This window comes from Aotus nancymaae, unplaced genomic scaffold (assembly GCF_030222135.1).
Source record: "Aotus nancymaae isolate 86718 unplaced genomic scaffold, 86718_ANA_hifiasm-v0.15.2.pri h1tg000108l, whole genome shotgun sequence".
Taxonomy (NCBI): domain Eukaryota; kingdom Metazoa; phylum Chordata; class Mammalia; order Primates; family Aotidae; genus Aotus; species Aotus nancymaae.
The window spans coordinates 37212571-37237980 of NW_026988523.1; the positions used below are offsets into that span (position 1 = coordinate 37212571).

General features: G+C 53.2%; 1 protein-coding gene and 1 pseudogene across 5 annotated transcripts in view; both read left to right on the forward strand.

The window, feature by feature from the left end:
• The window catches only part of KIRREL1 (kirre like nephrin family adhesion molecule 1), a 107363-nt gene extending 82630 nt beyond the window's left edge, over positions 1–24733 (forward strand). For 4 of the 5 annotated variants that reach the window (XM_012449759.3, XM_064370384.1, XM_012449757.3 and 1 more), the window contains exons 2-15: positions 1773–1922; positions 3654–3803; positions 9285–9442; positions 11455–11605; positions 12593–12698; positions 12844–12992; positions 13165–13292; positions 13987–14161; positions 14251–14351; positions 16198–16396; positions 17836–17943; positions 18119–18258; positions 18823–18900; positions 19148–24733. In XM_012449759.3, coding sequence (XP_012305182.1) covers positions 1904–1922; positions 3654–3803; positions 9285–9442; positions 11455–11605; positions 12593–12698; positions 12844–12992; positions 13165–13292; positions 13987–14161; positions 14251–14351; positions 16198–16396; positions 17836–17943; positions 18119–18258; positions 18823–18900; positions 19148–19624 — 2139 coding nt within the window. In that variant the 5' untranslated portion in view covers positions 1773–1903 and the 3' untranslated portion in view covers positions 19625–24733. The remainder of the gene's footprint in view (positions 1–1772; positions 1923–3653; positions 3804–9284; positions 9443–11454; positions 11606–12592; positions 12699–12843; positions 12993–13164; positions 13293–13986; positions 14162–14250; positions 14352–16197; positions 16397–17835; positions 17944–18118; positions 18259–18822; positions 18901–19147) is intronic. The other variant, XM_064370385.1, reaches the window with a different exon arrangement.
• LOC105715509 (uncharacterized) lies at positions 20938–24733 on the forward strand (annotated as a pseudogene).
• Positions 24734–25410: the final 677 nt, after the last annotated feature.

Below are 25410 nucleotides of genomic sequence, written 5' to 3' on the forward strand. Positions count from 1 at the left end.
GAGGCTGCCTCATGCTAGATCCCATTCTGGTTATCAGTCCACGCTGGGCCCCCGGCCACCTCTTCTTCAGTCCTCTTTGTGTGCGACAACCAATGTGGATGGATGTCGGATGTTCAGGGAGATTCAGATGGAGGAGAGAGCTTGGCCCTCTGCCTTAGAGGAGAGGTTCCCATTCTCCTGGAACACATAGGGCAAACGCCCTCACCTACCTGCTGCCCTCTGCCATGTGACAAACAAAATCATGGCCATAACCCCTGATAATTTGAGAGAGGAATCCCTGTACATAGTGATGACAGCAGGGCTGAGTGATGTGACCGGTTATATTTGCCCAAGGGGACAAGGAATTGGGCTAGGAGGGTTTCCTGGAAGAGGGAAATGTAGAGCAGGTTTGGGAAGAAAAGGAGAAATGGGGCTGGTGAAGGAAAAGGAAGGGAGGAGACAAGACTAAGATCCCACTTCTGTGGGGGCTTAGAGGGAGATCCCGGAGTGGGGAGGGGTGAGTTAGGTCTGCTTACACACAGGAGTGATGATGGGTCAGAGGAATTTTAGAAAGCTGTGTTAGGAAGAGGTCAGATTTGGGGATTGTAGCCTCTGCAGATTCATGGGCTGGGGAGGGAAAGAAGAAGGAGGCGGCCGTGACTTTTGGGGAGAGCTGATTTCAGTTAGCTGGCGTGACAAGTTGGGAGCATGGCAAGGAAGCCCCAGAACTCTCCTTTGCCGTCCTCCAGCCACTCCCTTGCCCCCCTCCTCCTTTCCCCACAGCCCCATAGCTCACATAGCTCTGCAAGGAGCCTAGGCCTGCCCACCACTGGGGCCGACCAGTGCTGGTTGGAGGTGGTGGGTGGGAGTGCTGGGGGAGAAAAACCCGCAATGCAATTCCCTGCTCCATTTAGGCTCCACAATTAAAGGCAATTACTCTGCAGTTCTCTAATCAAATGCTCCCGGCCGAGCTGCCAGCCGGGCAGCCATGTGTAGCTCCCACAGCCGGAGGGAGAGTGGAACAAAGTCACGTGGCCTCTCAGCTCCCACGGTGAGGGAGGGTGGGTGTGTGCAGGTGTGTTCATGTGTACACACTCCTGCCCCCCTGCACTTGGGAGCAAAGGATGAACACCGAGAAGGGCACATGTGCCAAGAAGTGGGTTCAGAGCTACTTTGTTCTGGATATACTTCCCACCCGGGAAGCTTCTATACACACGTGTACATGCCGGCGCCATAGAATCTACCATGAGGTATTCATGGAGGAATTGTACCCGGCATAGCTGCACATGTGTGTTGGTTCACACTGGCTCGCATCAGCTCACATAACACATGTCTAAGCAGGAGTCATTAATGTGGGGGTGGGGTGGGGCAGGGGGTAGTAGAGGAACCACCAGAACCTGGATGCAGGGGCTCAGGTTCTAATCCTGGCTCTGCCATTAACTTGCCCTTGAGTAAGTTACTCTCCTCCTTGGACCTCAGGGTCCTCCTCTGTAAACGGAGGAGGACTAGACCCATTTCTAAGGGCTTTATATAACAGTGCCCCATTTTCTGTGATTGCTGAGCACTTCAGCTCCTGAAACCCATTCCCATGGGCCTTGGAGGGAAGAAGGAATAAAGGGCGAAGACGTGGAGTCTTGTCTTGGAACGAAGGGTTGAGACAGAAGGAGGGCAGGGACTGGAGAGTTCCCATCCCCACCCGGAGGCTCCCTCCCTCCTTCTGTGTGGTGACGGGGACCCCTTAGAGAAGCCCGTCTCCTTACTCATCTTACCCAGTGCCAGCTTTGGCTTTGCAGGGACCCAGACCCGCTTCAGCCAGGAGCCGGCCGACCAGACAGTGGTGGCTGGACAGCGGGCCGTGCTCCCCTGCGTGCTGCTCAACTACTCCGGAATTGTGCAATGGACCAAGGACGGGCTGGCCCTGGGCATGGGCCAGGGCCTCAAAGGTGAGTGCCTGTCTACCCAATGCAAAACTGCCCCATCTTCTCCCACATTCCCCACTTCCAGCATAGACTCCTGGACTCACCGTCCCTTAGCTCCCTCACCACCCTCCTGTGTGCTCCGGCCACCCCTCTGTCTCTGCTCCCGAGCCCCATCTCTGCGGCTTTCCCACCCCGCAGCGCTGCCTTTCCTCCCACCGTGGACTGGCTTGAGGAAGGCAGTCCGAAGCCGGAGAGGCCCAGGAAACCAGGAGAGCTTCAGAGAGCTTCAGGCAGACACAGACCCCGTGAGGGGCGCTGCAGGCAGACAGCCGTCTAGCAGGCGGTGCCGGGAGACTCCCGAGTCTGCAGCAAGGGTAGGAGAGGGCACAGGCAACTTCTGAGTCCCGCAAGTGTCTCATGCCGGCCTGGCTTGGTGCCAGCCCCTCTCCTCCCCGCTGCCCAGGCGATGTCTGCTCAGAGGCCAAAAACTCATTTTAATATCAGCCTGAGCACTCATTTATTTATTCATTCAACAAGCCTTTATTAAGCACTGGCTATGTAGCCGGTGCTGAAGCAAACATAATGAGTCAGTCAAACACACACAGAAAACCAACCTCCTGTATTCTAAAGCAAGTAAAGAGACCTTTGGAAAGGCTGCCCAGCAGAGTGGACACCTGGGTTCTAGTCCTGCCTCCACCGCCTGCAGGCTCCGGCTGGGCGACCTTGAGAAAACCACTTCACCTCTCTGGGCCTTGGTTTACCAATGTGTGAAACAGCCCTAGTCGCTGCAGCCTCTCTGCCTTAGAAGTGCATTTGTGAGTTTTGAACCAAATGGGAGAAGATATTTGTGAAAACACATTTTAGCTGTAAAGCGCTGTAATGATGTAAATATGGGTGTGGGGGTGGGCTGTATGTTTTTATTCTTATTTTTGTTGAGGGAGCTGAGATAATGTGCTGTGAGTTCCATGTGTTAGTACAGGTGGGGAAAATGTGTCTGTGTAGAGCCATCCATATAAGGGAAAGAGATGAGTCTGGTGCATCTATTGATGACAGAAAGAGAAAGAAACTGGGAGAGAGAGTGAGATCAATAGATATGGAGTGAGAAGAATCAATAGCCTCTGGATAGAGGGAGATCACGGGAAGAAGTGGATGTGGGAACGTGTCGGGAGGGCTGGGAAGCAGAAGGAGGTGGGGGAGCCTGGAGGAAGGAGGGCAGAGCCTACTGCCCCAGCCACTGCTTCTGCGGGAAACCAGGACTCTCTGGTTTAGGGGCTCCTCCAGGGAGCTGGCAGGCCCCTGCCTCATCCTTCTTCCCTGGGCCTGTCTCAGGCTTCCCTCTGCCTTCTGAGTCCTGCAGAAGTGCTCCAGTGAGCTCACGTCTGTGCCGTGATGCCCTGTATTTCCTGGCACCCACACGCTGGCTCTCCCTCTCTCCCCATTCCCTTTGCTCCCTGCTGCGTGCCTCTTTCTCTCCTCTTTCTCTCCTATTATTATGAGAGGCATTTGTCTGCAAACAGCCTCGGAGATTTCATCTGCTCACCTCCCAGCTTCAGCTGTCCTCCTGTCTGTTCCTCCGTCTGTGTGGCTCCCAGCCTCGCCGTGGGGCGTCGTGGCATCAGGTGTCTGTGTCTGGGGCCTCACCTGCTCACCTGCCAGTGGTGTCCCAGGAGAGGGCAGAGGAAGGCGTACTGGCGTGGGATGGCTGAAGATGCGTCCTTGTTCCGAGGTTGGGCCTCACTCTTCCTGTTTCTGCAGCCTGGCCACGGTACCGGGTCGTGGGCGCCGCAGACGCGGGACAGTACAACCTGGAGATCACGGATGCTGAGCTCTCTGACGACGCCTCTTATGAATGCCAGGCAACAGAGGCCGCCCTGCGCTCCCGGAGGGCCAAACTCACCGTGCTCAGTAAGGACCCCAACGCCCTTCAGCACTCCCAGGCCCCGTCTCTCTGTATCTTGGCAGTCTCTCCCACTTTCCAGTTCCCGCTTTAATTTCCCAGCTTCTCCCTCTCTGTGGCTGGCCTCATCCCTGCCCTAATGCTCAAGTCCAGGTAGAAGAAAGTAAACCAGGCAGGCGGGAGACGTGGGGTGCTGCGGGACGTGGGCTGTGTGAGGCCTGGCGTCCTCTCTGCTCCAGCCAGTGCCTCGGCCACTCAAGGACAGGGCCTTCTGCCTTTTAGAAACAAGCCTGTCCCCACAGGAGCAGGGAAGTGTGGGGTGATGGAGTCCCGAGCCTCCTTCCCAGCTGTCCTGACTGGCAGGCTTGTTGGTGAGGGGACCTCTGTCTCCCTTCTACTTTCCTCTCAGCTGCGTCAGAGGGCCCCTGTGCCCCTCCTCCGCCTCGCCCCAGCCTTGCACAGCCCTTCTTCCCCTCAGCTGCCTCCTTTCCTCCCTCAGCACTCACCCCTCCTCTCAGATTCACCTGGGGGCCTCCTCCTGGAACAGAGGAATAGAACTGGAAGGAATGGGCCTGGAGGCTGAGAACTGGGCTGGCGGTGGGAGGCTGGGATCTTGCTGTGTCTGGATGGCTGCTGGCTCTTGGAAGTCCTGTGCCCAGGCAGCCACCCACTGGGGGACCAAGCAGATGTCCCTCTATGGTAACCCCAGAGGCCATTTGCATAATGAGGGGACTCTCTCCTGCAGCAGTGCCACAGAACTGGAACAAGGCCAGCTTCAGCACACCCCTTGCCCCCCTGCCCACCTGGCCCCCCGCCTCTCTCCAGGCCTCACTCTTGCGGTGCTTCTGAAGCCACCAGTCTTCCTGTTCTGTCCAGCATCGTTGTCTCAATGGGCCTCTGACTCTGTTGCGCTTTATATCTTTGGCTGGGACTCTGTCCATCTGTGATTCTTTCTTCCCTAGTTTCATTGACACTGTCCCTTTTTTTGGCCTCCATTTGATATGTTTTGCCCCCCCTTCTTTTCCTTCCCTCTAACTTGAAATCACTGAGTTTATGGGAGTCCCCAAGATGGATGGGAGAAGGGCCGGGTGTGGTGGCTCACGCCTGTAATCCCAGCACTTTGGGAGGCTGAGGTGGGTGGATCACGAGGTCAAGAGATCGAGACCATCCTGGTCAACATGGTGAAACCCCGTCTCTACTAAAAATACAAAAAATTAGCTGGGCATGGTGGCGCACGCCTGTAGTCCCAGCTACTCGGGAGGCTGAGGCAGGAGAATTGCCTGAACCCAGGAGGCAGAGGTTGCGGTGAGCCGAGATCGCGCCATTGCACTCCAGCCTGGGTAACAAGAGCGAAACTCCAACTCAAAAAAAAAAAAAAAAGATGGAAGGGAGAAAGGAGAGAGGAGCTGAGATGAGGGCAATTGGGCACAAGGAAGGTTTTCTGTTCTTTGTTTGGTTGATAGGTTGGTTTTTTTGAGACGCAGAGTCTCTGTCACCCAGGCTGGAGTGCAGTGGCGCAATCTGGGCTCACTGCAATCTACACCTCCCTGGTTCAAGTGATTCTTATGCCTCAGCCTCCTGAGTGGCTGGGATTACAGGTGCCCGCCACCATGCCTGGGTACTTTTGGTATTTTTAGTAGAGACGGGGTTTCACCATGTTGACCAGGCTGGTCTTGAACTCCTGACCTCAGGTGATCCACCGACCTTGGCCTCCCAAAGTTCTGGGATCACAGGTGTGAGCCCCCACACCCAGCCTGTTCTGTTTTGTTTCTGTTTGTTTTTGCAGGGAGGGAGGTGAGAACATGACAAGTCCTCAGAGTGTAGTGGGAAGAGAGAGTCCTAGACTGCCAGTGGTCAGGAGACCTTGGCCATTTTGGCATCGTGATCCTAAAGAGGTGACAACCTCTGGGCATGAGTTTTCTCATTAGTAACGTGGCATAATGACACCAGACTTTTCTTAGCAACTGCTGCTTTGCTGCACGGGGACTTGTAAACTGTGAAGGTCTGAGTGAATGTGAGGTGTCAGAATCAGTGAGGACTGGAGGGACCCAACAGCCGATTTCATTGGATGTAAAGGCCCTGAGGGACCAGGACGCAAGGCTGTTGGATGATTTGCTTTTCCTCTCTAGGACTAAAATGGGAAGAATTAGCAAGGAGCAGGAATGAGGTCAGACAGCAAAAATTAGAGGGTGAGCATGAATGCCAAGACACCATCTTCCTTCCCTCACCAAAGCGTGTCAGCCCCATGCTCGACCAAGCATTCCGAGGAGCCATGAGACTCTTAGGAAACCTTTTTTCTTCTTTTTTCCTCCCTAACGCTCTCTATCTTAGACCCTGGAAGGTGCTACTGCTGCCCTGGAAAACTCCCATCCTAACGAGTGGGCCTCAATGCTCTTCTCTCTCCTACCTTATCACAGAGACAGAGAGATGAAGAAAGGCCAGCTAAGCCACTAAGTGTTACTGTAGCAATGTCTTACAATGGCACCCAGTGGCTTGGTTCAATCAAGGAGGAACCTGGAAAAGGAGCATATCAGTGGGAACCCCAGATGGAAGAGGGCCTTGTTTAAAACCTAGCAGGCCAGTGAGGGAGAGCTGCATAGCAGGGGAGCCCACCGACTTGTTTCAAGGGCATGCTGGGTATTGAAGGTATGGTCTTCGCTGGCCTGCCTGGGTGATTTGGATGGAGGAGAGAACAGGGAGAGCCCCAGGAGGAACTTTAGGCTGAAAGGTTAGTCCAGCTGCTCTTCTCCCCTCACTCTCTCCTCTCCTTGTCTTTTCTCTTAAATTCTGAAATACTCTACCACCTGCAGCACACGGAGGCAACAAGAAGACATGACACTTCCTGCATCCCTTCCTGCATCCCTGCTTACCTACAGCCTTTGCTTACAGCAACTGGGGGACCCAGAGACTAGCCAGGGCAGAAATGAGGAGCGGGCCGTGCCTGGTGCCTGGTACCAGCCTCCCTGCGTTGCCGTCAGCCTCATAGACTCCCCTCCACCCCAGCCATCCTCCTTAGTGTCCCCCCAGCTCCCCAGACCAGCCTTCACAGAATGGCCTCTGTCATTCTTCCTTAAGGTAGGACTTTGAAGGGATGCCTCCCATTCCCCCACAGATGCAGACACAACATAGATACACAGACCTCCAAAACCCCGATGATGAGCATGGCTTCCGGGTCAGGCAAGCCTGGTCCACGTTCCAGCTCTGCCCTCTAACTGACTGTCCTGTCTCTGAGCACATCAGCTTATCCTCTTCAATAAATTAGGGTTAATGATATTTACCACGAAAGGATGAATCAATATACTTTGTGGTAGGGATGAAATGAAGTCATATACAGGAGGCGCTTTGGCTGGCACAAGATGAACGTTCAGTGCATGGTAGAAATGACTATTGTTGATCCCACCACCATTTACAGTTGGCAGCACCTTCTGTGTTTTGCTTTGCCTCCACAATAACAACTCTGGGGAGTAGGTGTCCAAGGAAACTGAGGCCTTGTTTGATCACAAACTCAGGGGCACATGAGTGTAGGAAGGCACGTGAGCATATTGTATACAAATCCTAAAAACTTGCTCATACACACATGCACACATGGACTCATGCCCTCTAGCAGCTGGCTCAGCAGGCACCTTAACAGCTTTATTGTCATTTGCCCCGGAGCTGAAGGGCAGGGATGAGCTCATCGGGGATGGGCAAAGAGTTTGGAAAATTCTAGAGAAAGGTGGACTGCTGGCAGAGGTGACAGATAGGTAGTCTTTGTGTGAACAAAGGGGAAGGGGGCATTACCAGGGCAGAGGAAGCTGATGCCTTCCCCTTTGTTCACACGCCTGGGCTAGACATCGAAGGGTTGATAGTATAACAGAAGCAGCCGCTACCCTCAGGGAGCTTACAGTCTGGTTCACCTTAGAAGCCTATGGAGATAGGGCAGGGAGAGTCTCCCTTATTTGCTAGCATCAGACATCAGTCAATTCAATTCTGTAAACATTTAGCAAGAGCCGACTTTGGTCACATTCTAGGCACTGGTGACCATATGAATATTAGTGAGACAGGGCTGCTGTTTTTCCAGGGAAAACAGTTTTGGTTGGGGCAGGGTTAGATCACTTTAGAAGTAAACCAAATCCAAGGCAGATGGCGCTAAGAGCTCTGAGTGACTGGTGAGGGCCTCCATGGTGCGGGTGGGCTGCGGCACGGAAAGCCTTGTGCATCAGCTGGGATTTGAACAGGATGGGAAACACTTCAACAGAAGCTGTGGGAGAAGGGCATGCCATATGGAAAGCAGGGCATTGCAGGTCTTGGCTTGAGGACCCTGAACAGGAGGCTGAAATGCTTGGAACTGATGCCCTAGACAGTTGCAGCCATTGAAGGTGTTTGAGCAGGGGAGTGGCATATTCTTAGCTGTGCTATAGGGAAGAAAGCCTGCTAGCAGTGTGACATGGAGCTGACTGTAATAGGCTGGCCCATCTGGCTGCTCCAGGGCAGAGGAGCAGACAGGAGGGAGGATGCGAGAAGCCCTGTGGAGGTAGTCACCTTTCCGAGCCAGACTCCCAAGGACGTGAGCTGTACTCAGAGCCTGAGGTAGCCCAGCCCTTTCCTAAGTTTGCGGCTTCCATCTGTAGCTCTGAGCAAGAGTAGGGGTATGCAGCTCATGCCTGTAATACCAGCACTTTGGGAGGCTGAGGCAGGAGGATCACCTGAGAGGTCAGGAGTTTGAGACCAGCCTGGACAACATGGTGAAACCCCTACTCTCTCCTAAAAATACAAAAATTAGCCGGGAGAGGTGGTGGGCACCTGTAATCCCAGCTACTTGGGAGGCTGAGGCAGGGGAATCGCTTGAATCCAGAGACGGAGGTTGTGGTGAGCTGAGATTGTGCCACTGCACTGCAGCAGGGCAACAGAGCAAGACTCCATCTCAAAAGCAAACAAAAATAGTAAGGGCATGTAGTACCAGAAACTACTAAGGCCAGGAAAGAAAAACAGACAAGGGCCGGGCGCGGTGGCTCACGACTGTAATCCCAGCACTTTGGGAGGCTGAGGCGGGTGGATCACGAGGTCAAGAGATCGAGACCATCCTGGTCAACATGGTGAAACCCCGTCTCTACTAAAAATACAAAAAATTAGCTGGGCACGGTGGCCCGTGCCTGTAATCCCAGCTACTCAGGAGGCTGAGGCAGGAGAATTGCCTGAACCCAGGAGGCGGAGGTTGCGGTGAGCCGAGGTCGTGCCATTGCACTCCAGCCTGGGTAACAAGAGCGAAACTCCGTCTCAAAAAAAAAAAAGAAAAACAGACAAGGACTGGGAAAGATGTGTGAGCTGAGAACCTAGGTGAAGCCACTGCAAGAGCGGTGGAGACAGTGGTTGTAGGTTAGGGGCAGGGTGTTGCCACCTACCTCGAGGCGCACCTGCAGGTGGAAGGATGCTTCCAGAGCCAGGAGTTTTGGTCGTCAGGGAAGTGTTAGCCACACCCTGCGCTGACTTTGCTCTGCTTTCTCCCACAGTCCCCCCAGAGGACACCCGGATTGACGGAGGCCCTGTGATTCTACTGCAGGCAGGCACCCCCCACAACCTCACATGCCGGGCCTTCAATGCGAAGCCTGCTGCCACCATCATCTGGTTCCGGGACGGGACGCAGCAGGAGGGCGCTGTGGCCAGCACGGTGAGCTCCGGCCAGCTCCCCCAGCTCTTCCTGGGCCTAGCCCAGCTCACCTCTCCTTTCCTGCAGCGGTCTGACCACAGACTCAGGGGCACACAGACATGAGAGGGGTCCTAGAGGTCATCTGCTTCAACCCTCTCATTCTATAGTTGGGAAAATTGAAACCCAGAGAAGAGAAATGAATTCCCAGGTTTACTGTGCCATTCAGTAGCTGAGCAGAGACTAATAGAAATAATAAGTTGCCATGGATTAACCACCTACTGTGTGCCAGACACTGTGCATGCTAAGCACTTTATGGATAGTCTCTCTTAATCTTCGTAGGAGTCCCATAAAGGAGGCATTATTGCCAACTTACGAAGGAGGAAACTGGTGCTCAGAGAGGTTGAGTGACTTGTCCAAGGTCACACAGCTGGCAAGCAGCAGAGCTGGGGTTTGTACCTGGGTCTGACTGTGCCTTCTCTCCACTGATTACTTCTGCCTCTCCTTCAGCATCTGGTTGTCAGATTATTCCAATCATCCCAACAAAGAGGCTGGAAAAGCAGGGATCCTGTATATATTTTATAGATGAGGAAGCCATGAAGATATCAGGTGACTTGCCCAGGATGACACAGCAGAGTGGACAGCACCGCTGAAATTCCAATCCAGATTTCCTGGCTGGGGTTACCCTGCCAGCCGTGGGTAACATATGTGGATTCAGCCCTTTGCTGGTGCTGCAGGAGCCCTTCTCAGTGTGGGGAGAGAGATGTTCCCATGCTCCTCAGCATGCAACCCCAGGGATACCTGGATTCTGGCTTCAGTTCTGCCCTGAGCACACTGTGTGGCCTTGGACAATTCACTTCACTTTTTTCTGGCCTTAGTTTCTCATTTGACAAATGATCATTTGGCCTCAGTGGCACTTAACCTTTTCACAACCAAAAACTGTTCTTTTTCTTCATCAGGCCTACATGTTCTATATTTTGGCAACAAAACCAGTTGGTTTGTTAACGTCCATTTGTCATCCACCCCATTTTTCATATTCATTAAAGACAGTGGAGCTTCAGAGCAGCACGAGGCAGCCAGAGTTACTGCACTGGCCCTGAACCGTCCCTGTCCAGCAAAGCAGCATGTGTGGTGCTCCAGCCACAGCGAAGTGTTAGCCACACCTTACTCGGATTAATAATATGGCTTCCCTCAGGCCATTTGCAATATGGGAAACAGCTCAAGGGTTCCTGTGACCATATTTAAGGACCTTTGGCTGTCACCGAGCAAGTGTGAGACCTCAAGCCTGTGAGTCCCTTCCCTGCCCTCATGGAGTGTACAGTTTAGCAGAAGAAACCTAACCCTGAAACACTCACACATGCTGCCTACGAGCAAGGCCAGATGTGCCTAGAGCTGTGAGCAGGACACAGTTACTGTAAGGGCATAAATTCAATCTGGGAGAGAGTCCTTGGGGCTGGGCTGGCTGAGGAAGGCTTTCCAGAAGAGAAGGGATTTGCCCTGGACCCACAAGAGTGAACTCTAATGTAAACTGTCGACTTTAGTAACAGTATGTTAGTTTTGGTCCATCAGTTGTAACAGACTTACCACTCTAACACAAGGTGTTAGTAATAGGGAAAACTCTAAGATCGGGGAGGAGATATATGGAAACTCCCTGTACTTTCTGCTCAATTTTTCGGTAAACTTCGCTCTAAAAGATAGTCTATGATCTGGACATAGTGGCACACTCCGGTAGTCGCAGCTACTGAGAAGGCTTAGGCAAGAGGATCTCTTGAGTCTAGATGTTGGAGGCCAGCCTGGGCAGCATAGCAAGACCCTAAAAATATATAATTTTTAATTAAAAAGAATTAATAGTCTGTTGCTTAAACACACACACACACACACACACACACACAGAAAAGAAGTTGTGGGAGTGAAGGGGGGTGAGCTTTAAGCTAAAGTACCCCTCCAGCCCAAGCCCATCTCTGAGTCAGGTCGCCTTAAGAGCAGAGGAGGGGGCTTTTAGCATGACCATGTCTCCCACCCTTGTCATGTCCCAGGAGTTGCTGAAGGATGGAAAGAGGGAGACCACTGTGAGCCAGCTGCTCATTAACCCCACAGACCTAGACATTGGGCGTGTCTTCACCTGCCGAAGCATGAACGAGGCCATCCCCAATGGCAAGGAGACTTCCATCGAGCTGGACGTGCACCGTGAGTGGCCTGGGGAGAGCAGTCTGGAGCAGGGGGACTGGAGGAGAATGTAGGCAGCCTTTTGAGAAGCACAAACTAAGAGTCCCCCTGTGGTCTCCAGGACAAACGCTCGCCTTCTTCACCTCTTTCATTCCCTGGATTAAACCGTGGGGACTAAAGGCTGGTAGAGAGCATTGGCTGTGGAGTCAGGCAGTCCCCAGGTCTAAACCAGCCTGTTATTAGTCAATGATTTACGCGCTCTGGGCCTCGGTTTCCAATTCTGTGTACTGTATATTGCAAAAGGTAAAATACTGGCCTACGGTCCCTTATTCAAACTGAAAGTGATTTGGTGGCAAAGCCTGAACCAAGGCTCTTCACAGTCTTTAATTCAGTCTTAAGTTTCACTGCAGATGTATTCATATGTGTGGCTATGGGATGTGACTCAGACGCTGCTGGGGATCTTACACAGTAAACGGCCTATGCACAGCATGGCTTTTCTACATTTGAAACGTTCTGAATTCTGAAATGCGTCTAGTCCCAAGGGTTTCAGATAAGGGATTGTGGACGTGGACCTGCCTCCTGGGGTTGTGAGCATTAAATGAGATATAGCAGAAGAGCATCTAGCATGGAGTATTCTTACCTGGTAGGTGTGTCATAAATTATCTCTGCCCAGGGAGCCATGGAGGTGTGGGCAGCAATTGGAGATGCCCACACCCAATCCCTTTTAGTGAGCCAAGCAAGCCCACACTGACGCCTAGTGGCCACAGTGGGTCATTAGTCCATTGCCTTATTTGTCCCTTTGGTTCCTTACTTGGTGGTCACCCTAGCGTGCCCCCTAGAGGCTCCATGTGGAAAAGATGAGAAAGAGCGTTGATTGGAGCGGGTTCACTGCAACCTCAAATTCCCAGATGCCCCCCAGAGTGGTCAGGTCTGAGTGTATGTGTTAGGGAGGGAAAAAGAAACTCAAGGGACAGAAAAGACCCTGACTCCCTGTCCTCTACTTTGCAGACCCTCCAACAGTGACCCTGTCCATCGAGCCACAGACGGTGCAGGAGGGTGAGCGTGTCGTCTTTACCTGCCAGGCCACGGCCAACCCTGAGATTTTGGGCTACAGGTGAGGGCGTGAGGGGCTGGGAGCACTCTGGGGAGTGATACGGAAGAGGTCGGGTTGGAGACTGTACTGGGGAGGCCAGTGTTGTGGGTGTAGTTGGGAGGGTCTGAGCTGTGATCCCACCTCTGTGTCGCCTCCTCCCCCCCAGGTGGGCCAAAGGAGGTTTCTTGATTGAAGACGCCCATGAGAGTCGCTATGAGACAAATGTGGATTATTCCTTTTTCACGGAGCCTGTGTCTTGTGAGGTTCACAACAAAGTGGGGAGCACCAATGTCAGCACTTTAGTAAATGTCCACTGTGAGTAGCTGGGAGGGTAGGGGTGGGGACAGAGAGCAGGGGCCACCGAAGGGCCTGGGGCAGAGTCGGGGATGCCTCCTCCAGGGAGGTATGGGGACAGGAGGAAGAAGATTGCTTGGCGTTAACCCCATGAGCTTGAGACTCTAACAAGTGGCTTCTTTCTCCCTCACAGTTGCCCCCCGGATTGTAGTTGACCCCAAACCCACAACCACAGACATCGGCTCTGACGTGACCCTCACCTGTGTCTGGGTTGGGAATCCCCCGCTCACTCTCACCTGGACCAAAAAGGACTCAAACATGGTAAGACTCTTAACTGCCTATTCTGAATGCTGGGGGGAAGGGGTGTGGCCACAGATGGGGGCAGAGGAGTCAGGGGGCTGCAGCATTATCTTTCAGATTAAACCTGGGCTATTTCTAGGGCCTTGGGATTTGGAGAAGCGCAGTGTTTACAGTTATCCCCACCTCTTCTCACAGGACAGTGGCCAGTTCAGAAGCACTGGGGGACAGACCCAGCTGTGCATGGGAAGCAGGGTGGGATGGGAGGAAGGAGGGCCTGGGGCGGGCCTGCTGCAGTGGCGAAGGTCTGGTACATAATGCTGCACAGGGCTGTGGGGAAGCTGAGGCGATTCACTAGAGAAGGCTTGAGTGGCCTGCCGCTCTGCAGAGACCCCCGTTAGATCATGTGGGCCAGAATTGCAGGAAGAGGAATCTCAGAGTAAAACGTCCTACCTCACTTGGCAAGGAAAATACTAGAACAGATCATCAGAAGAGGCTAATCCTCCTAAAATGACTGCAGCCTTCACCTGCCCTCTCTGGCTTCCACCCCATCCCTGTGCACTCTTGCGGAAGTGTAGGTGTATTTACGTGCCAACCTGTGTAGAGTCAGGGCATGGACCAAATGGACTCGGGAACCCCATTTCCCTTCTGGGAATTCACTTGTGGCCCTTCCTGCTTTCTTTCCAATGCCTCCGATGTGGGGCCCTCACGGACCTAGGGGCCCAGGCCTCCTGGCTCCCCACCCGAGGCTGCTCTCTCTGCCCAGGTCCTGAGTAACAGCAACCAGCTGCTGCTGAAGTCGGTGACTCAAGCAGACGCTGGCACCTACACCTGCCGGGCCATTGTGCCTCGAATCGGAGTGGCCGAGCGGGAGGTGCCGCTGTATGTGAACGGTGAGTGAGTGGCCGGAGAGACAGCCGGGCCTGGGTGGGCCGGCACTGCAGTTTCTAACTGGCTCTGACTCGTGGCTTCTTGCCCGCAGGGCCCCCCATCATCTCCAGTGAGGCGGTGCAGTACGCCGTGAGGGGTGACGGTGGCAAGGTGGAGTGTTTCATTGGCAGCACACCACCCCCAGACCGCATAGTAAGTGCCGGGCCCGCCTGCGGACAGCCCAAGTCCTGCTTCTTTGCCCAGGCCCAGCCCCTTTTGGCCTCTGCTGGTTTCGCTCCTTCAATTTCCCTGTCCCGTTTCCATCCTTGAATCTTCTGCCTTCTGTCCCTCTGTCCCTTTACCAGCTCAAACCCCACCTCCTCCCTTACTTGTTATGTGTCCCTGAGCAAATTACTTAGTGTTTTGAAATTCAGTTTTCTCATCTATTAAACAGGGGCAATAACTCCTACCTAATGGGGTTGCTGGGAGAAGTCATGGCAGCAACAGGTGTGAGACGCCCAGGCCAGCTCTCGGTTCATGTTAGTTCCCTCTCTCTCCCCTGGGCTAACACTCCCCCTCTTCTCCCTCATCTGCCCTGTCCTATGACAGCAGGCCCTGTCCCTGCTCTTTTCCTTGCTCCCCACCCCCCGCTTCTCTGTCTCCTCCTCCCCCGGCTTCTCCCTCTTCCTTCCTCCCCATCAGTTCTCCCGCCTGCCTGGCCCACTCTTCTCCCCCTCCTGCCTTCCTCCCACCAGCCCCTTTGCCTTGCCACTCTCCTCCCTCCTTTCTCCTCTCCCCCACACCATGAGCCATTAATTCCTTCCGTGACCATTAACTGTCAAACCCCTCATCACATTTAATGACCATTTGGCTAACTCCAGGGCTGCCCAGGGACACTTCATTACCACAGCCGCCCGGGCAGCAGGCGGCTGGGCTCCCGGGGGTCTTTCTTTGCAGATCTAGGAGGATTGATCCCTGGAAAGGAGCCAGTTCTCAGCTGCTCCCCCTCCCTTAGGCTCCACTCTGAGGAAGGGGCCACACAGGGGAATGGCCCGGCTGAGGGGTCAGGGATGGAGGGGTCCGGACTGGGAGGGGGTACTCCATTGTAGGTTCTGCCTGTTATGAGTCTGTGGATCAGTCTCCAGAGCCAGCCAGGCAGGTCGTGTGTGTTGGTTCAAGGTACGCCTAAAGATTGAGTTACACTTAATTAGAATCACAGGCCGGGCGCGGTGGCTCACGCCTGAAATCCCAGCACTTTGGGAGGCTGAGGAGGGCGGATAACTTGAGGTCGGGAGACCAGCCTGACCAACATGGAGAAACCTCGTCTCTACTAAAAATACAAAATTAGCTGGGCATGATGGTACATGCCTGTAACACCAGCTACTCGGGAGGCTGAGCCAGAGAATAGCTTGAACCTGGGAGGCGGAGGTTGTGGTGAGCTGAGATTGTGCCATTGCACTCGGCCTGGGCAACAAAAGCGAAACTCTGTCGCAAAAAAAAAAAAAAAAGAATCACAGACTATCAGAGATGGAAGAAACCTTGAGCACTGTGTAGCCCTAACCTGGTTCCGTCAATGTATACATGAAGAAAATGAGGCCTAGAGGGGCCAGGGAGGCCACACAGGGGCTTGATGGGGAGAGGAGCCCAGCGTTCTTCAGCACCATTGCAGAACTTTTTCCACATCTAGGGTTCCCAGTGTTGGTTCATTGGATCAGCTGCATCCACGTCACATGCGATCATTATGAAAATAGAGATTCTCCTCCCTGGAGATTCCTATTTAGGACTAAGTTCCAAGAATTTATACTTGAAAGAATCTCCCTAGGTAAATCTGATGTCAGCCATGTTTGAGAGCCACCTCTTCCCCTTGAGTGGAGAGTCAGTGTGGAGGGTGCGAGGCAGTAGGTGTCTTAGGTTTGTTACAGGGAGGTGTTAGGCTGGACTTGGGGGCACACATGGTACATAGGGGTGAGGGTGCCTTGAGGGTGGATCAGCGGGCACATGGGCATGGGCTTCTGCCACCTGCCCCTTTCTTAACTCCTTCCTGCCCTCTCCACCACAGGCATGGGCATGGAAGGAGAACTTCTTGGAGGTGGGGACCCTGGAACGCTATACAGTGGAGAGGACCAACTCAGGCAGTGGGGTGCTATCCACGCTCACCATCAACAATGTCATGGAGGCTGACTTTCAGACCCACTACAACTGTACTGCCTGGAACAGCTTCGGGCCGGGCACAGCCATCATCCAGCTGGAAGAGCGAGGTGACTGGCAGTGCTGCCTGCCAGCTGGGGTGCAGGGCAGCCTGAGGATTCTGCTCCCTCTTTTCTCCAGGGGCAGGGCTCAGCTGCTCCCCTTGAGCTCTGCTCTGAGAGAGGGAACACACAAGGGGATGTCCAGACTGGGAGGTCAGGAGTGAAGGGGTTTGGGGCTGCTCCCCTCTGGTTCCTGCCTATTGTAAGGATCTGTGCATCAGTTTCCAGAGGGATCTTAACTCCAGAGGAAAAGAACTCTTTTGGGCCTCCCCACCAGAACCTGGCCTCCATGCTCAACTGGGGAAATTCCCTCACTTTATTAAAGTTTACTGAGCATTTGCTATGTGCTAGGCTCTGCCCTCGGGGCTGCAGGAAGTGCTGTGAATAAGACACAGTCCCTGATCTCAAGAAACTTTCAGTGTAGTGGAAGGACTTACAGAGTGGTAGCAAATGAATTCAAATGGAGAAGAATCAAATGAACTGCAAACGGGAATAACACTGCCTATCTCACTGGCTTGTTGTGAGGATTAAATGAGAGAATATTTACAAAATACCAGGCTTATAATAGGTGTTCAGTAAGTGTGGGCCCCCCTACCTCTTCAAGAATTGTTACTCTGCTAGCAGAGAAGTGTTCTCTCCTTTAAGGCATTTCTCGAATGATGAAAGAGGTATTCCTTTGACTTTTGGAAGCTCCCAAGTCCAAGGAGGAAAATAGAGCATTTTTTGTTTTATTTTTTGAGAACTAACCATTTGACATAGGAGACGGGGAACCCATGGAAAATGACAGCATCCCATCAGTTCAGTCTTAACTGAGGATGCCAGCAGGGGGTTGGGGTGGAGAAGAATGGAGTAGACACAGTAATGTGGGAAGGATCTCAGAGGGGAGGGATCTAAGCAGGATCTGGATTCAACCAGGGCTGCTAGGAAGAGAGAGAAGGCTGGAGGCAGGATTCCTGAGTTCCTCCTCGGCTCTGGGAAGCAGAGGAAACCAGGAAAAACTCTTGGAGCCCTGGGTAGATAGGTGCAAATGGGCAGTCACAGTGGTATTGTGGATGGGAAGGTGGTGGAAGATGTCGGAACACGGGTGGCAGACTGGAGAGTTTGGAGACAGCTGATCTCAAACGAGAGCAAGGAGCCAAGCCTCAGGCATGTGGGCTGAAGGACAGGGATAGACAGACAACCAAGGCCAGGGGCACACTCCTGCCCCAGCTGCAGGGATGAGACATGACCATGATCTCCACTCTGATGAAACCAGAGCACAGAAAATCCAACCACTCAAATCCAACCTTGACTTAAGCCTAACGCTGTCCCCAGGCTCAGTCAAAACTTAGCCCTGTACACAAGCCAGGGTTGCCTCTGTAGCTGTGGCCTAGCCTTCAGCCAGCACTGAGCTTAGCTCCCAGTATAACTCCAGCCTCACCCCTCCACCTTTCCTTCCCCATCGAAAGAGGTGTTACCTGTGGGCATCATAGCTGGAGCCACCATCGGTGCAGGCATCCTGCTCATCTTCTTCTTCATCGCCTTGGTTTTCTTCCTCTACCGGCGCCGCAAAGGCAGTGAGTATGGGCCCCGTGCAGCCCACAGCCTCCCCCGGCCCTTCTGGGGCCACCACAGGCAGTGCTCGGGATGGATGGGGGGTTGGCTGTTGAGCTCCAGCCCAGAGGGAGCCAGAAGCAGCCACTGCAGAGGCCAGCAGGAAGCGTTTGGTCCAGGCCGCCTGTCCCATCCCAGGTCGCAAGGATGTGACCCTGAGGAAGCTGGATATCAAGGTAGAGACAGTGAACCGAGAGCCACTCACAATGCATTCTGACCGGGAGGATGACACCGCCAGCGTCTCCACAGCAACCCGGGTCATGAAGGCCATCTACTCGGTGAGGGTCCTGCTCCTCCCTGGCCTCCTGCCCTCTCCACCCTCTGAGGACCAGCTCCATCCCAGCTCTAATATCCACCGTCATTCTCTCCTTCCTCTGTTGGCCTTCCCTGGTCCTGCCACACACACTCTCTCACATTCACACACATACTCTCTCACACACACCCCCCAGGTTAGTTTCCTCCAGCAGAGGATAGGCAGGTGGGGTTCTCCAAAGACTTCCTTTGCCCCATCTTTTCCCCCGCAGACTGTGAAAGCTGGAAACCCCCAGAGGCTCTCTGGTCCATTCGCCTCATTGCTGAGATGAGGAAACAGCCCTGAAGAGGGGCAGTGACATTTACAAGGTCACATTACATGTTAGCAACAACACTAGTGCTCGAACCCAGGTCTCTGGACTCTTCTGCCACATCCCAGAGCCTCTGCTCAGAGAACCTAGAACTCAAATCTGCCTTTGCCCTCAGACCCCTCCCGTGAGCAGGTGGCCTCTGCGTGTGGGGAGGGGTTGGTGAGAGGCAGCGAGAGCAGGACTTCCGCCCGCTGACGCCCCACTCCTGCTGCTCCGCAGTCTTTTAAGGATGATGTGGATCTGAAGCAGGACCTGCGCTGTGACACCATCGACACCCGGGAGGAGTATGAGATGAAGGTGCGGAAAGGGGAAGGGCCAGGGCACCGGGGCCGGTGGGACAGTGGGTCTCCAAGGGCCCGCAGGGGGAAGGAGAGGACAGACTTGGGGAGGAGTGGTTGGGAGGGTTTTTGAAGGAGCAGAGGAGGTGAAATACTAGATGGGGACATGGGGAGAGCCGGAGGAGGAGGCCCAGAAGGCCATGGTGAAACCTGATCACCACCCAAGAGGGCACACTGCCTCCATCCTCTTCTCTCATTACCCCCAGGACCCCACCAATGGCTACTACAATGTACGTGCCCACGAAGACCGCCCGTCTTCCAGGGCAGTGCTCTATGCTGACTACCGTGCCCCTGGCCCTGCCCGCTTCGACGGCCGCCCCTCATCCCGTCTCTCCCACTCCAGCGGCTATGCCCAGCTCAACACCTACAGCCGGGCCCCTGCCTCTGACTACGGCCCTGAGCCCACACCCCCTGGCCCTGCGGCCCCTGCTGGCACCGACACAACCAGCCAGCTGTCCTACGAGAACTATGAGAAGTTCAACTCCCATCCCTTCCCTGGGGCAGCTGGGTACCCCACCTACCGACTGGGCTACCCCCAGGCCCCACCCTCTGGCCTGGAGCGGACCCCATATGAGGCGTATGATCCCATTGGCAAGTACGCCACAGCCACTCGATTCTCCTACACCTCCCAGCACTCGGACTACGGCCAGCGATTCCAGCAGCGCATGCAGACTCACGTGTAGGGGCCAGAGCCTGACTGGGGCATCTCTGCGGGGCAGAGGAGAAGGCTTTCACAGCTGTTCCCTGATATTCAGGGGCATTGCTCATTGCTCCCTTCTCGGACCAGCCTTCCTCCTCCCACCGTGGCAGGTGGGGAGCAGGTCTCCCAGAAACACCCCGTCCCGAGGATGGTGCTCTGTGCATGCCCCAGCCTCCTGGGCCTGCCCTTCCCTCTTCTTCGGGAGGATGTGTCTCTTCTGACCTGCACTCTTGCCTGACCCCAGAATGGGGACAGGGAAAGTGAAGGTTGGGGAGAGCAGAGGGGGCACTTTTTAGCATTCCCTTTCTATCCCACCCCTCTGATCTCCTGTAAGTGGAAATGGGGGTACCCAGGGGTGGGCAGACTTTGGCCTAGGGACATGAAGTATGGGAGGGGGTGGCGGTGGCACAGACGGGTGGAGACAGCAGAGGCTGGCCAGTCCCTCTGTTGTCTGCATTCGTGCCCTGGGTGCATCTCTCCTTCCTCAGGGTACTGCAGAAGGGAGCTTGGATTTATTTTCGCTCTTGTCTACAGAACAGCCGTAGCACTGCATTCAAATCCAGCCTTCATTCAGCTGGGATCAAAATGCCAGTCACCTTGGCTGCCCACTGTGGACATCTGTCTGTCAGCATGCAGAGGGATCCAGGAATCCCCGGCAGCACTGCCTGCTTTCCTTCTCCTATGTTGGACCAGCCAGCTAAGTCAGGGTCCCGGTGGAGAAAGAATGATGAGGACCATGTCCTGATGGACTAGAGACCACTGTGTGTCACACAGCAGTTTCCAGAACCAACACTAGAGGGAGCCACCCAAGCCTCTTCCCCCGCAATCTGCCCCACTTCCCGGCTTTAACTCTTGAGCTGGTTTAGGGAGTGGTGAGGTAGGGGTGGGGGTGCCGTAGGAGGAAACAAAACACAATGGAAACCTCATTTGGAAAGAAAAGCTGTAGGGATTCCCCCACCTAAACACAAGTCCCAGTGGAAAGAAAAGGTGGTACCTATTCTTCTCCATGGGGTTCCTAACACCTTCCATTACTCTCAGCCTCCAAGCACTTTGAATCCATTTTATACATTCAGGTTGCCAGACCTGTCACGCAGTGGGCTAGGATAGGGTTAGGGAGGGGCCTGGCCCTCGGGCTCTACTCTCCTACCCTAGGGCTCATCAGTTGGTTGGAGGCCACCTTCCAGGGGGCGTGAGAGACAGGTTTTGGTTTTTTGTGTCTTTTTTTTTTTTCTTGGACCAATCAGATTCCTTCTTCCACTTTCAGTGCCTTGAGTGTCAAGCTTTGGATGACCGACCCTACGTGGGCGGCTGTGCAGGGAGTGGATACTTGTGAGCCTCGGACACACTGTTAAGTGTTACAGTGATAGGGGAGAGCTGGGTGAGGGGACCTGGAGAGGTAAGGGGCCTGGAAATGCCCCTGATGGAGAACTTGTGCTGACCGGGAGAAGGTGGCGCGGAAGGGCACCAGGCATTCCATGGGCCATTTCTCCTCCATGTGCACGCACATCCAACACACACCTTCCACGTGACTACTGCTCAGCTGCCACCTTCTGACCAAAGAGAACAGGCGCTCCAAGGAGAACCTGTACCCCTGCCCCAGCCTCACCTTCCTAGGAAGCAGTGTCTGGAGTCGGCTGTTTCCCGCCTCCCCAAATGCATGTCCTGCCCAGTGGGAGGCAGGGCCTCTGGTGCAATTCCCAAAGCGTTCCTTGCCCTTTCTCCGTGGTCACCATTCATAACTCATGTTTGCTTTAATGGGTTACACGCTCATCAGCCACAGGCCATTACCACCCTTACGGATGGGTTGGGGGGGGGGGCGTGATATTCCAGGCCAGCCCCTTGCTAGTAAGGAACAGATAGTACCCAGGAAGCAAGTCGCTCGAGTTCTAAGCTCACAGGAAGCCTCTGCATCCTCCTTTATTTCAGCAGAGAAAATTCCTGTGAAGTGGGCCCTACCTTGGGCATTTACAGGCTGCCAGCTGTGTTCCACCCCGGGAAGCTGATACCTTTCAATAGAGTCCTTTTATGAGAGCTCAGTGAGAAGGTCTGTCAAGAAATGCAGATTCCCATACAGACAAGTTCATGCGAATTTCTATTATTTTCACAAAACCCAGAAGCTATGGGTAACCCAAAGACTTAAAGTCTAAAGATGGTGGCGTTTTAAACATGAATACTCCCAAAAAAAAAATCATTTTTGTTTTGAGTTTGGCTAGATTGTCTTATATATCCATTTTTGGCTTACGTGTTATTTTCATTCTACTGAAATGATGGAGAGACAGGCTTACGGTCACTAGGTAATTGAGCTAAAGATGCAGGGAGAATTGTTGAGAAAGGAAGCCTAGTTTTCAGAAGCCTGACAGAGCTTCTTCACTGTTCTGTGCTCCTTAACACATCAACTGGAGCCTCTTGGGTGTCAGGCAAGCACCCTGGAAGGCACAGGGAAGTATCAGGTAGTCTCTGCCCTCTGTCACTTACATGCTGGTATCGATCAAAATCTGAATTGGAACCTGCCTGGCGGGCCCGGTGGAATAGCTTTTCTGGGGAGTGGAAGGTACCCTTGATCACAGAGCTTTGCTGTCGAATCCTGGAGTCCTGCAACATGGTGATGCCTCAGTAGTTGGTGATCCTGATCACATCTGATGGCTTGTTTTAGTGGGAAGAGCAAGGAGACCCAGGACCCAGACCCAAAGCTGCCAAGGTTAGATCTTGGCCTAACTCTGTTCATTGCCCCCAGTTTTTCTGGTCTGCAAAATGAGGGGGGAGGGTTGTGCACATCTAAAACTATTCTGGTTTTGCTATGCCCATTGGATGGAGGGGTAAGGGTGGGACTGCCCATTGCTAGCAAGAAACTGGGAGCAGTAGCAAGCATGGTGAGGGCTGGAGAGCTGGTCGGGGTGGGGGTTCTCTCTTGTTCGAAGAAGCTTTCACCATGGACTTCATTATCTCGTCAGAAGTGTTGTGAATTAGTTTCCACCAGGGACCCCTTTATCCCAAACAACAACATAAAACACACCCTGAGCCTCAGAGTAAAATTGATGTGGGGTTATCCTTTGGCCGTTGAATCATCTGTGCTGCTCCCCACTCACTTCTGATGGGTTTGCAAAGGTGTCTTTTTGCCAGGTCAGGCCATAGTGAGTTTCCTGTGCTATGTGCCTCGGTTTCAGGCACTGCTTCTGTAGGGGAAATGGGAGCAGCCTTCCTCCACCCCAATACTTGGCAGCATTCCTCTGGGCCAGGGTCAGTTCATTCCTCTCACCAAACAGGTGAAGCCTGCAGTCCAAGGTGCCTGGAGCCAGAGGTCAGGGAGTAAGCGCAGCTGCCCCCTCTGAGAAGGGGTAGCTTGCAAGGGGAGCCAGGAGAGGAAAAGGGGTACAGTGGCGTTGGCATACATCTGGATCTCAAAGAGGATCTTGTGATTTTGGCTGAGCCATGGTCGCTCCCCTCGTAAAGGGCCCACCCTATATCCTAAATTCTGGATCCTTCAAAGTCCAGCCACAGAGTTTGCATGAAGCAAAAAGCCTAATAAGTGAGAAAGGAAAGAGGCCAGGGATGGGAGCAGTGCCGTGCTCTCCTAAATGAATGGAAACGTTAGTATGAGCACCCTGTCTTCAGGCAGCGTGCTCTCTCCTTATCCCAGCAGGGCGACTATCCCCTTAACTCGGAGGGGAGCTTTATCTGCTTTCAAGATGGAGCACGTCGCGCCGGAGTTTCTTGCCCTCGTGCCCTCTCGTTAACCTATCAGGAGCCACAGTCCCAGGCTCCGTAAAATGGAATCGGTTTCTCAGTAAACTTGGCCCATGTTGATAGTAATGTTCAGCCATTTGGGTTTGAGGAAAACCGCGTTAAAGCCAAGACCCCGTTTGGAGCGAACTGCCTTGTTCCTTGCTGCGTGGAAGGTTCTGTCCCCACAGCTAAACTCCAGTTCCTCCCCAGGCACCCTGGCCTCAAAATCCTGGCTTCCCCACCAAGTCAGTGCTGTCTGACCCCAGCCAGGCTGCCGCTTGGTTCCTCTACAGGCCACTGTGCGTGTTGAGAATCACTGAAAAGGAGTAGTGAGCTCCTGACCCTGGTGAGGCCATAATGAACACTAAAGTGCACAGACCAAGGGATGTAATTGAAAGGCAATTTATATTTTTGTGAAGACGCTATAAATTCAGCATTCCCATTTCCTTCTCTTGGCCTCCTCCTATCCCCTTTATGGTGTTTCACCTCCTCTCCTCAAGGCCAGACTTTGTGAAAGGCGTTGGCTCACCTTTGTCGGCGTGGTGCTGGCGCTTACCTCTGGGCTGGTGGAGAGGACTGAGAGATGTGTGGTTTGGTAGGTCGGGGGTGGGTGCGGGAGGTAGCGGGGAATCCCATTTTCTTGCATCACTGTGAGGGAGCTCCAGGCCCTGTCCCTGGAGAAATAATTGCTGCGCAGAAGTCACAGGCCATACTGGGCAGTTCTGGTACAAACCTGCCCTTAAAAATAATAACAATAATAATAATAACCCCATTTGCATAGAACTGTCACTCACTCCTGCCAGTCTGCTGTCCCTACCCTGGTCTTTTGCTGGCCCCAACCACTGGCCTTGTTGAGTACTGATGGGCCCTGGGCTCTTCTGTTTGCTTCTGGAGCTCTTCAGACGCTGCTCCCTGAGAATACTCTAACTCTGGGGAGGGAGCAGCCAAATTCCCAATCCGATAGAAGTTCACACAATCTTGTTAGCAACAGTGACCCAGAAAATTGTGCTGCGTCCAGTTTCACCAGAAGAGGCCCAGGACTCCCTGTGGTCACATTTTCTGCCCAGCCATTCTTGGGATTACAACCTCCATTTCTAGCTCCAGTTGAATTTTCTCCACCCACACCCCAGAAATAAATGGATCCATGATGATAATTAAGAGAAGAGAAAAAAGATATTATTTTTGTTAGGACAAACCATCGTAGATTTTTAGCAATGTGTATCTGTGTGTCCCTCACACCTTTTCCTATTCTGCCTTTTTTTTTCTTTTTTTTAAAATATTATGTACTATATTTTTAGTCTCAAACACACTATATATTATATATATTTAATTTTTTTATATATATAAATATAAATGTTTTAAAAAGTTTCATGTTTTGTGTTATTTAATGCATTAACAGGTAGTGACTTAAAAGCCTGCCTGGCTTTGGGTGATAGTCCTGGTTTGGGGTAAAAAACAGGTTTGGATTGAGATTGCAGAAACAATGTTTGTGTCACCTCCAGGCTGTGGGGCGCGTTCTCTAGTTTGCCACTTGTGCAGAACCCTGAGGCCAGTTACGGCAGTTCAGGGACAAACAGCTGGAGGCTCCTGCGTTTGGAACACAGCATCCAAACGTTCTGTGCCGGATCCCATTATGGGAATGGGAAACGGGGAGACTTTCGAATCTGAGACGCAGATCCCAAAGGAATTGGGACAGGCAGGTGTGTGAGAATGGCTGGTTTTGTTTATTTAAAATGCTATGGTTTGGGTAAAAAGCAGAGTTACCAGGTCTCCAACCTTTTGAACCTGTAGTGAAGCAGAATGAGAAAAACAGATGCTGCAGCAAAGCACACACACAGAGGCCACCCTGCCGAGAAATCCTAAATTCCCTGAGTTGAGTTCCGAAGGGTTTCACTTTGCTCGTTTCTCAGGAGTGTTTGCAGATACCTGAAATTGCTTCCAGGTAATGTTTTGTTTTGGAGTTTTGTTTTATTGTAGAGACAGGGTCTCACTGTGTTGCCCACGCTGGTCTGGAACTCCTGGGCTCAAGTCATCCACCCACCTCGG